Source organism: Eschrichtius robustus, chromosome 1, assembly GCF_028021215.1.
Source record: "Eschrichtius robustus isolate mEscRob2 chromosome 1, mEscRob2.pri, whole genome shotgun sequence".
Classification (NCBI taxonomy): Eukaryota; Metazoa; Chordata; class Mammalia; order Artiodactyla; family Eschrichtiidae; genus Eschrichtius; species Eschrichtius robustus.
Genome location: NC_090824.1, coordinates 29200072 through 29212260, shown reverse-complemented (window position 1 = coordinate 29212260; position 12189 = coordinate 29200072). Strand labels below are relative to the sequence as shown.

The 12189-nt window shown below is 53.8% G+C and overlaps 1 protein-coding gene across 2 annotated transcripts in view; it reads left to right on the top strand.

The window, feature by feature from the left end:
- Positions 1-5072: 5072 nt before the first annotated feature.
- PAPLN (papilin, proteoglycan like sulfated glycoprotein) overlaps positions 5073-12189 on the top strand; it is a 35410-nt gene continuing 28293 nt past the window's right edge. For both annotated transcript variants that reach the window (XM_068543102.1, XM_068543093.1), the window contains exons 1-2: positions 5073-5156; positions 7423-7487. In XM_068543102.1, coding sequence (XP_068399203.1) covers positions 7434-7487 — 54 coding nt within the window. In that variant the 5' untranslated portion in view covers positions 5073-5156; positions 7423-7433. The remainder of the gene's footprint in view (positions 5157-7422; positions 7488-12189) is intronic.

Below are 12189 nucleotides of genomic sequence, written 5' to 3'. Positions count from 1 at the left end.
TTAAACGTATAGTTCAGTGGTATTTGTATTCATAATGTTGTGAATAGTTTAGATGTACAGTTCAGTGGTATTTGTATTCATAATGTTGTGAATAGTTTAAACGTATAGTTCAGTGGTATTTGTATTCATAATGTTGTGCAACCATCACCACCATCCATCTCCAGGACTCTTTTCATCTTGCTAAACTGAAACTCTGTATCCATTAAACACTAACTCCCCATTCCTCCTCCACCCCCCTCCCCAGCCTCTGGTGACCACTATTCCACTTTCTGTCTCCATGAATTGCCTACTCTAGGTAACTCCTATAAGTGGAATCATACAATGTTTGTCTTTTTGTATCTGGCTTATTTCACTTAGCACCCTGTTCTCAAGGTTTGTCCATGTTGTATGTCTGTAAGTCTGTTTTAATACAAAAGTAACCACAATACCACTTATCTTTAAGTGGCATTATACTCTAAAATAGGGGTCCAGGATAACGGGTCTGAAATTTACTGGTTAGAGAAGCACAGCAAAAAGAAAAAAAGTTAGTACTTTCCCCCTCGTTAAGTTGAGTGTTGGAAAGTCTGTTTCTGAATTGCGTGGCGCGGGTCCTCTAACTTTCTGGGTAATGTTTCCAGGCCTTGGGCACAAGGCACAGTCACCTCTCCATTTCTGGGCTGAGAATCATCCAAATACAGAGGCTGAAGCAGCAGAGGAGGTAAGCAGTGTCCTGAGAGAGTGATGGAGAGAAACCCAGAGAAGAGGATTTCAGGAGCCCTGGCTGCTGGCCTCCAGGGCCCCCAATCCAGGACCCGTCCCTGGCAGCCCACAGGGACAGCAGCCAGAGAGCACGAGACGCCGAGCCAGAGTCAGAGCCCACAACAAGAGAATGACACCTTGCCCTCTCTCTGCAACGACTGAGGCACCGAGGCCACACTGCTCAGCTGCGGGACACCAGCTGTGCTCTAGAGGCCACGCCACCCACGCTAGGCTGAGAGGGACCCTCCAGGCCTGCTGGCCTCACACCCCACGAAGGCCAGAGCCCTTTCCCCTCAGGAAGCAGAGGGTGGTCGAGGGGGGCTCCTTACACCAGCCCCTTAATGTCTTCAGGAGTTCAGGCAACTGGCTTCTCCAGAGGAGACTGTAGCCCGGATCCTTGCAGCGCGCGCATGCGCGCACGTGTGTGTGTATGTGTGTGTGTGTGTCCATGTGGAGGGAAGGGGATGAGATCTCTGAGGATAGACCTGCTGGGTGGGAGCCAATCAGGACAAGATTTCTGGAAGACCCCTTCTTTTCCTCCTTTTTGTTGCTCTCCGGTCTTCCGCCCCAGGGCAGTGTCCTGCCCACACCCCAGGGTCTTCACAAGGCCTCAACCTCCGCCTGGTGCCCTGTCCCAGGATCTGGATTCAGGCCCCAGGGCATGGAAGGACATCCCAGGAATTCTGTTCTGTTTTGGATGGCCCTTGTGTCAGTGGGATGGTTGAGGAAACTATATTTCTGTCCCAGCTTTGAGGCTAACACTTCCTTCCAAGGCCAGGTGGCGTGTGACAGCCTCTCGTCAGCTATACTGAGCATTGCCCGCTCACGTCTCACTTCCGGTTCAAGGTCCTGACTTGGATGTGGCAGCGGGAAGGAGGAAAGGGGATTGGTGTGGAGGGGTGCAGACTGGCACTGAGTGTTTGAACACTCTCCTTCCCACCCCCCCAACTTTGAGTGGCTATATCGAGGGAGATGGATACATGTATTGGAGGCTGGGGAGAAGGTAGAGAGGTAAATGGAGAAATCCTCAAATGTGAAGTGTTCTTTTTTCCCTTTTGGATTCCCAGTGGGCTGCAGCATAAGTTGTGACTTTTATAGTGGAAATATTTGAATATTCAGGTTGTAAGCTTTGTTTTATTCTAAAGGAACCCACAATGGTAGAATGCAGTGCCCTACTGGAAGGTAAACTCAGCAAGGGCAGGACGATCTGTGTGTTACAGGCCACGGCTTGGGAGAGCTGCTGTGCAACCCTGTGCTTAGTGACATTGCCTCGGTAGCTTGAAAACAGCCATGGGGTGTTTACACCATGGAAACTGATCAACGCTGCAAAGCAGTGCTTTTTCTCCTCCAGAGAGCTGGTTGTTAAGCGTTTACCGCCGCTGGACATTTACTCTCCCCATAGGCACTCAGGTGTTCAAGGACTTAATAAATTAATAAACCACCATCCAAAACAGCAGAAAGGAGAGAAGCAGCGTTCTCCAAGTTCAGGTCAACAGATACCGAGTGCTGGTGCCACAGGGTGAGAGTGGACATTTGTTCTCTGGGGTAGCCCTGCGCCTGAACTCCCATCTGGGGAACCTGCCAAGTCTTGTTTCCCGGGTCCTGGCAGTCAGGGTGCCGACATGCTCCTGTTGGGGCTGGAGTCTACAAGGGGCTTTTTCTGGGGGTGACGTGGGTCAGTATTGCCTAAAGTCAAGTGTCCAGCAGGATGTCCTAACCCGCACTGGTCCTGGGCCATGATCTATGACCGTTTCTGTGATTCCAGCCCATTTCTGTGCCTGATTCTCCAGCTTCCTGTCAATTCCATGAGCTCCCAATGTCCTTCCTCTGAATAACTTTTCTAAGTTAGCCATGTCCTTTTCTGCAGATTGTAACCAAGAGCCCCAGGTGTCAGGTCAGGTTAGATGCACAGGAGATCTACGGGGGGAAATGCAGCAAAGATAAAAAGAAGGGAGCAGAAGCAGAGAGAGCCTTTCGGAATGTGGTGTAGATCTGGCAGCTGGAGACTGTCAGTCAGCCTTGGTTCCCGCACCACCCTCTTGAGGGGCACCTTCAGGGCCACCACCAACCCCTGGTACAGGGCACAATGATGAAAAACACAGACCACTGCCCTTGCAAAGTTCACAACTTAAAGGGAGAAAGAGAGACAAATGCATCACTGCAGTAGTTCAAAGTGCTAGGGCAAACCCCATACCATGAGAGCACAGGCGGGTGTAGGGAAGGCTTCCTGGACGAGGTGCATCCCGGGAGCCCTGAGGCTTTTGAGGTTTTGCCATCTCCCTCTTCTCTCAGCTCTCCATCCCAACCCAGCCTCTCACAAAGAGATCTGGCCACTTATTTCTTGGCTGTGTCCCTGGATCTGCAATCTACAAAGATGTTCAAGATGTAGGGAATCCAGGATACAGGAGGAGGGAGCATGGGACAAAAGGAACTAACTTTTATTGAGCACCTAGTAGCAGCTTTATAGAAGCCAGTTACTTCCCTACTCCACCACCCTCTGCGTGAGGCTCGAGTGAGCAAGTTGAGACAAGGAGGTGACATGACTTGCCCGAGTTCACACACAATGAGAGGGAGAGCAGGTTCCTGCTCCTTCTGCCACCCCAGGCTAACCCTACCCCCAGCCCCAAGTGGAAGGGAGCCTGGTGCAGCCACAGTGAGTGACACAGGGCCAGTACAGAGGGGAATTTACAATGGAAGAGAAGGTCTTACACTTTTTCCTGGAATCTTCCTTCTAAACCACCATGTTTTTGTGCACACCATTTTTTTATGAACAAGAATTATGTGCTGGGCACCGTGCTCACCATGTCTCTCTGAGGTGGTGGGACGTGAGACTTAAAGGCCAGTGCTTGCCCTAACCAGTAACTGCCAGAGCCCAGTTGGTGGGTCCAAGGATGTACTGTGTGCAGGTTCTGCCTCCCCAGCCTCTGGGTCTCCTTTGCAGCTGGGGTGAGGAGTAAGAAATCATGGGCCGGGGTGTCTGAGAAGAAGGGATCATAGATCGTAGAGGGAAACCAGAAACAGATCCGGGAGGTGCCTCGGCTGCTCGACCCCACAGCAGCAGAAGCAGCTGCCTCCCACTTTACAGGGACCTTTGACCAAGCTCTGAAAATTCCTAGCTGAGGGGAGCAGGGAGTGGGGCTTTTTGAATGGAAGAAACAGATTTTCCTTTTCTAGAGAGGCTTTGGGTAATCCCACTCCCTTTTCTCTGCCAAGCTTTATCTTTGCCTAAGACTTCACAGAAGTCCCCAGGGGCCCCTGCTACACAGCTGCTGCATCTCCTCTCTTCACTGATACGTAGGAAATGGGCCAGATTTAACATGCTTATGTTTTAATAAGCATTTTGTCTGAGCATCTGTGATGGCCCAGGGAGATGAGTTGCAGGAGCTGGAGGTCTGAAGAGGGGGTGAGCTCCCCCCTGGTGACTTTTCTCTGACCCTCAGGAGGCCAGGGGAGAAATGCCCAATAGCTGGGCTGGGAAAGGGGCTGAAGACAGAAGAGGATGAGGGAAAGGAATCAACCTTGTGACCTCGCCACCTCCGAGTGCCCCAGGGCCAGTGCTATTTTTCTGGGGATAGGTGATTTCCAGTTCCAAAACAGAGATGGCAGACAAGGAGTGCCTTGGTTGAGAAAAAGAAGGACAACTAGGAAAGGAAATTAAATGTATGGCATTTATTGAGCTCCTACCTTGATCCCAACTAGTGCTTTGAACTCACATGACAGGGATGCATGCTTTACCCTCAGGGACCTCACAGCTGAGTTAGGGAGACTCAGATCCCTGCTGTGTGATGCACCATAGAACTACAGCAGACAGAGATGGAGACTGAGGGAGCAGGGGGCCACCAACTTAGCCTGGGGTGGCATGGGGAGGGTTCTAGAGGAGATGATGTTTGGCGGATCTTGAGGGATGACTAGGAGTTTGCAAGGTTAAGAGGGGGTGTCCAGAGTGCATTCTAGGCAGTGGGAAATGGTGGCTGGGAGGTGGGAAACAGCGGATTGTGTATGGAGAAATTCAGCTGTGGCCGAAGCATAGAATTCAGGGGTAGGAGACAAGCAGACGGCTGGACACAGGGCTGTGTTGTATGTAAGGTGGGCATGGAGGAAGGATGGCACAGAACCGGAAGACTTGGGTACAGAGGAAATGGGACTGGTGCCAGCCCCAAAAGCGAAGGGCAAGCCAAGCCTTGGCAGAGACCCAAAGGGATGGAGGCCCTGGGCATCGCAGGTCACCGGGGATGAATGTCAGCAGAGCTGGATGGGGGGAGATGGGCGGGGAGGAAGCCAGCCAGCGGCGGGGAGAGAAAGTCCAACCTCCTCAGGCGTTTCGGGCGGCCTGGCCAACCTCCCAGACTTGTTGGGCTGGGGCGTGCACCCACGGAGTGGCCCCGCCAGCCCCGCGCGCCCGGGGCTCCGGGAGACAGGTAGGAGGCGGAGGGACAGGACCCCGGGGCGGGGGCGGCTCGCCCCTGGGCTGCTGCAGGAATTTGCCCCGCCCGGCTCCCGGGGAGAGCGGCGTGGGAGGAATTGGGGGGCCTGGGAGGAGACCCCGCCTCCCGCTCTCCGCTGAGGCGGGCGCGGCGCCGGGTCCCCGCTCCGCGTCGCGCGCCCTCGGGCGGGGGTGGAGGAGGTCGCGGGAGCGCAGGAAACCCCGGGAGCCTCGGGGGCTGGGGCCGGGCGGACAGACGCAACGCGGGCGGCCCGCGCCAACTCTCCCGCCTCCTCTGCCTTTCCCCACGTCGGACGTCGTTCCGGCGCGGGTCTCCGGAGACCGAGCGCGCCCCCTCCGCGGTGCCGCTGCGGCTGTGGGCCTGGAGCGCCCGAACCCGGGTCCCTGCGCCGCCGGCCCCGCGCCTCACGTCGCAAGCCGCCCCTCTCCGCCCCGGGGGCTGCACGGGGCCCGTTCCCGCCGCGGGGCGGGAGCCGGGGAGATCCTCGCGTGGGGACCGGGAAGGGCGCGCGGGGCCCCTAGACGCCGGCCCCCGGCACGCCCCGCGCGGAGCCGCAGACCCGCTCGGCCGGAGTCCGCCGCTCCCAGTAGCAGCTATAAATAAAGTTCTTTTCTTCTGTCCTTCCTGCCGTCTTTCCTTAAGCTAGGCTCATCCCCGCCCCCTGAAGGCAGTCTCTACTTTAGAGAAGGAGCATCTTTGCCGTTAGCCCGAGAACAAGGCTCCCCGGGCACCTCGGCTTCCCCTCCCGCGCACCTCGGCTTCCCCTCCCGCGCGCGGTTCTTACACGAGGGGCCGCAGAGGCGAGGCTGGACCGCGGCGGTGCGAGCGGGAGGCAGCACGCCACCGCCCTCACCCCGCCAGCCGCGGGGACCTCCGGTTTGCAGAGAAAATGATGCCTACGTGAATCACAGCTGGTGCTAAATTAACGGAGCATGTGCATGGTTAAATGTGCCAGGTTATATTTGGCTGAACTTGGCTTAGGTATGCTCTATTTTGTTCTTCTAAACTGCAATCATTTTATGCTTAAGGAAATTAAAGAGAACAATGGTAGAATTTCAGATTTTAAAACTTAAGCATACAAGCCAGTACTTGTTTAATGTTTTGTACTGAAAGGGGCACGTTGTGTATGTCATTCTCCAGTACAGTGACATGTACACACATGCACACCTACTGCACACATGCACGAGACTGCACTCAGACACTCTGTACCTGCTGCACTCGCACACATCATATGCGTGCCACACCAAACTCCACACAGGCATTTTGTACACACACTCACACACACTACATTGCACACACGCACATACTGCACTCACTCTGCACACACACACACACACACACACACACACCTTAGGGAACCTGCTTGTGGAGCTTCTCCAGTACAGAGAAATGCTGGCTTGGGTTTAAAGTGAGATACAATTAACATTTTTAAAGCATTTAAGCTGAGTTTTAAAAGTGCCTGCAGAGACTTTAAAAAACATTTTTATTAACGAGTTTTTAAACAAGCACTGCAATGGCTTTTTAAAAAGAATCTCTTGCTGAATTAAAACAGTGAGTCTGATGGCTTTGATTCTGAACTCCCTGTCTTTTAACAAGGAAGTTTTTTTTTTTAATTAATAGACTTTTACTTTTTTTTTTAAGTATTTTTTTTTAAATTTATTTATGGCTGTGTTGGGTCTTCGTTTCTGTGCGAGGGCTTTCTCTAGTTGTGGCAAGCGGGGACCACTCTTCATCGCGGTGCGCAGGCCGATCACTATCGCGGCCTCTCCTTGCGGAGCACAGGCTCCAGACGCGCAGGCTCAGTAATTGTGGCTCACGGGCCCAGCTGCTCCGCGGCACGTGGGATCTTCCCAAACCAGGGCTCGAACCCGCGTCCCCTGCATTGGCAGGCAGACGCTCAACCACTGCGCCACCAGGGAAGCCCAACAAAGAAGTATTTTTAATTGCCCTCTTTCCTTCGCTCTGAAACCCTGATAGAAGTTACTCTGAACTTTTAGAAGCCAGTTACAGACGGGCCTTCCCTCCCTCACCGTGTGAGTGGCACGGCCGCTCCGCTGCGCCCCACGGCATCCCCTCCAGTCCCTCTGCGGGTGTCCGGGTCACCTGTGGGCAGCCGGGAAGGAGGGACAGGTCGCCCCCGCCGCGCCGGCCCAGGAGACCGCGGGGAGCACGGGACTCGGGGTGGGTGGGGCGGCGCCTTGTCCCGCCCCACGCGCTCCAACCCCGGCCTCTCCCGCAGGCCAGGCCGAGATGCGGCTGCTGCTGCTCGTGCCTCTGCTGCTGGCCCCGGCACCCGGGTCCTCGGTGAGTTCGACCCTTCCCCTCCACCACGCCCCGCCCCGGGAGGACCCTGCTGGGGAGGCGGGGGCGAGGGCTTGGCCGCGGGCCGGAGCCCCCGACGGCTGGAGCACCCCCGGCAGTGGCGCCATCCCCAGGAGAGGGCCAATGTCGGCGACGGGGACGGTGGGGTGGGAGGAGGCGAACCCTCGGCCCGAGCTCCTTCAGAGGGGTGGGACCTTGAAACTTCCCGCCTGGCTTTGGGGCACAGTTTGCAGAAATGGCAACGTCCCAGCGCCCTCCCCCTTCAGAACGTGCTGGGGGGCACTGCTAATGTTGGGAACGTCCTGTCCGGGTGGTATATCACGGTGGAAGGAAGAGGAGATCAGTGCTGGCACCAGCCAAGATTCAGGGCTAGGTGGCCCATCCCACCAGATGTCTGCCACCTGCCTGGGACGAAACTCAGCTGCTCCTCAGTGGGGCTGTTTGGGCCTAGAGGTTTGGGGTGCCAGCCATTCCCCACTGCCTTTGGGGTTAGCATCTAGAGCAGGGCTGACCGTTAGAACCTTCTGAGATGATGGAAATGTTCCGCATCTGTGCTGTTCAATAAGATAACCACTCAGTTCATGTGGTTACTGAGCACATGAAATGTGGCTAATGCAACTGAGGAACTGAATCTTATTTGATTTTGATTAATGTGAATTTAAATAGACTCACGTGGTTAGTGGCTACCGCATTAGCACAAATTTAGAAAGTGGACACAGGAAGCCAACTGGTGATCACAGTAGCGGTTTCATTAACAGGGGCCCGAAGGACAGGGCTCCCTGGAGAACATATCTGGGTTCTATGGAGGTACAGAGAATCTTCTAGACCACAGGACCCATCTTTGGGGAAGGGACTGTCTGAAGAGCAGGGCTTGGTCCTGGAGGCTGCTCCTGCCAAGTTTCTCCTGCGTTGACAGGATGGAGGGCACAGCTTCCGTCCTGTCCCTGGAGAGCGCTCCGCAGGGGGAGACCCACAGCCCTACCCAGCCCTCTGAGGCCAGCAGGAGGACCCCTGAGAAAGGACCCAAACTGTTTGCTGCCTTAGGGAGGGCAGGGGGAATGATGCCTCAGTGGAAATGTGAGTGGAGGATGAGAAGGACTCCTCCGACCAGGGCCGAGAGGGGCAGGCAGGGATGGACGTCAGCAGTGGGCAGCGGGCACTGCTCCAGAGCCCCACGGATTTAGCATGGGCCACAGTCAGAGCAGAGAGTGGGCTAGAGCCCCCTTCCTCATGTCCTCTCCACCACCTTCTGGCTTCCCCGGGTCACCTTTGCCTCCCCATGGTCCTTGTTCCCTAAGTGCCACACTCTGAGGTCCTCGGCACAGGCTTTATCCTAGTGCCTGGCTGCATGAAGCTCAGAGCTCGGGGTTGGGGGGGCATGGTGACAGTGTCAGGACACCAGGATGAAACTCAGAGCCACCTCCTAACAGCTGTGGCCCTAAGCAAATCAACAGGTCTTAGATTCCTTTAATGGGGGGGCGGGGGGGTAATAACACCCACCCACAGGTTGCATGCAGGTGAAGTGAGTCAAGGTATCCATAGCAACCTGGGTCCTCTTAGGTGCTCTCTCCCTTAGAGACACCTGGATAGCTGGGGCTGAAAACTCTCCATACCCCCTGCACTGTCTGGGGGAGGGTGTAGCTCAGGCTGGTTTTAGCCGGGCACAGCCCCTTGCCCCATGGCCCAGGCCGGTTCTAGCTGAGGCCAGGACTCCCCCACCGGACCCCCAGAACTTCATGGGATCATTCTCAGTGCTGAGAGGGGTCAGCCTGAGCAGAGTGAGTAGCTGATTAAGGAGGGATAAAGCACTACGCCCCTTGCCGCCCCCAACCCCAGGCTGGTCCGGGGAGGACTTCCAGTCTCCTCGCCTCTGCCTCTGTTCCCACTCCCACCCTCACCCATGCACGTCGGGCAGCTGATCCCCTGGGAACAGTGCAGCAGGAAAGGGGGCTCCTGAGTTGTCCAGGTGGGGGTTGGAGGAGCTGGTGGGGTGCTGAGAGTGGCAGGAGGCAGGTGAGGACAGGCCCAGGGTGAGGGTGGACTGGAGCAGCTCATTCTGGCTTCACACCATCATGCGGCTCATGGTTTGGGTAATTATAGAGAAACAAGATGTGCCTGTGCTACTGCTGGCTCACTGCTTTCTTTTTGTCAGAGAAACTAAAGTACAGGACAGGGCCTGGCTCTAGGATGCCTGCTTCACAGGTGCTGGGCTCGGGGGCAAGGGGATGTTTGTAAGGCTTGGTACTTAAGGGGTCCTGTATTCAGGTGAGCCCTCCCCCACCCCATCCTGATGGCACAAGGTGGCTGGGTGGCAGGGGTGCCCCTTGTTGCCTTGCCCACGCCGGTAAGCCCAGCCCAGTCGCAGGGAAGGGTAGATTGGGGAGGCTCAGTCTCGTGCTTCAGGAGTGAGACTGACATCCAAACAGGACTAGGTCAGAGGTAATTAGTAGCCAGGCCGAGGCGGCAGGATGAGAAAGCAGCAGTTCTTGTGGGCCGCTTCCAGAATTCTTATATTGTAGTGATGAGTCTGGTGGGGAGGTGCTTGTGGTCCCTGGAAAGTCACCCTCCAACCCCGACACTCAATATCTTCCCCTTTAAAACGGGAACGGATCCAAGTAAATTTCAGTTTAAATTTCGTAGAACACTTTTATATTCTGGTTCGCTGGTTTTTGGAAGCTTGGCGATTTTGGCCCAGTTAGAACTGAAGGGTAAATGATTTGAGGAGTGAAAGCTCAGACCTTTGGTCTGGCTGGCTCTTCCTTCTTGGTTTTGTACGTGGTTCATTGCGTGTGTGAGTTGTTCTGATTCAGGGTTCTGGTTTTATTATAAAACAAGGAAAACCTGATGTTTGGCACCAAGGCGCTAGAACAGCACTGTGAGTAATCTGCGCGTGCGCAAACCTCCATCCTCACCTGAGATCCAGTGACGCGGCGGGTGGCTCGCGACGGGAGGAAGAGTTTGCTTTTCCACGTTAGGACTTGAATTCTTCCTCTGGAAAATGGCAGGGATTTTTTTTCCCCTAGAGATTCGTATGTCATGATGCCCTAAAATAAAGTCCCCTTCCAGCAAACAGGACATATTTCCAGTCCACCTTTTGCCTCCTAGCAAGAAATCAAGTCCAACACCTCTCCAGCTCCTTAGGCCTCGGCTAGTGTCGGTGTTGGTTCTCCAGGTGAGGTCGGTGGGAACCTGGTGTAAGAGCAGAGGCCTGGAGTGAAGACAACCTTCTATTGTGTCCACATATTCCTACGTGGCTCCCTCTCTCTCTGCCTCTCTCTTCTCCATGCACTGGGGTCCGTCAGGTTGTTCTGAGGCATGAATGAGAGAATATGTGTGTAGCATGTGGGCTTCTGATGCCAGCTGCAGGGTGTCAGATCTTTCGGGTGGGAAACTATCTATTAGGATTATTTTCCTGTTACAGAGTCCCAAATAACAGTCCTTCCACAAGAAAGACTTGATCCCTCTTTCAAATAAACACCCAGAGGTCAGAAGTCTAGGGATGTTCTGTCTCACCACATCCTCCAGGCTCCAGGATTCTTCTATCTTTGCTTCACTATGTGAAGCCTCTATTCCCAAATTACCTTATAGTTTAGAAGGCTGCTCCAACTCCAGCCATCACATCTGATTTCCAAACAGCAGGAAGGAATACAGGAGGAAGAAGAAAAAGGACAATTGCACATGCAAGCTATCTCTTAGGGACACCTTATTTTATTGCGTTTGCAGATATTGCATTTTTTACAGATTGAAGGTTTGTGGCAACCCTGTGTTGAGCAAGTCTATTGGTGCCATTTTTCCAACAGCATTTGCTCACTTCGTGTCTCTGTGTCACATTTTGGTAATTCTCACAATATTTCAAATTTTTCATCATTATCATATTTATAAGTTATCTATGATCAGTGATCTTTGATGTTACTATTGCAAAAAGATTACGACTTTCTGAAAGTTCAGATGATGGTTAGCATTTTTTAGCAATAAAGTACTTTTTAAAAATATTTTATATTTTGGCTGTGTTGGGTCTTCGTTGCTGCACATGGGCTTTCTCTAGATGTGGCGAGCGGGGCTACTCTTCATGGCGGTGTGCGGGCTTCTCGTTGCGGTGGCTTCTCTTGTTGCGGAGCACAGGCTCTAGGCACATGGGCTTCATTAGTTGTGGCACGGGCTCAGTAGTTGTGGCTCACGGGCTCTAGAGCGCAGGCTCAGTAGTTGTGGTGCACGGGCTTAGTTGCTCCGCGGCACGTGGGATCTTCCTGGACCAGGAATCGAACCCGTGTCCCCTGCACTGGCAGGCGGATTCTTAACCACTACACCACCAGGGAAGTCCCAGGTACTTTAAATTGAGGTACATACATCTGTTTCTGTTTTTCTTTTTTAGACATAATGCTTAATAGATTACAGTATAATGCAAACAACTTTTATAGGCACTGGGAAATCCCCATATCTGTGTGATTTGCTTTTTCACGATATTTGCTCTATTCCGGTGTTCTGGAACCAAACGTACAATATCTCTGAGGTATGCCTGTACTGGAGGCTGCTACCCAACGCTTTTATGTACATCTCACTGACAAGAATTTAGTGATATAGCTGTGGTTAGCTGCAGGAAATCTGGGAAATGAATTTGGGGGTGGGGGCAGCCAGGTATCCAGCTAAGAGTCAAGGGTTCTCTTAATAGGAGAAGGGCAGGATG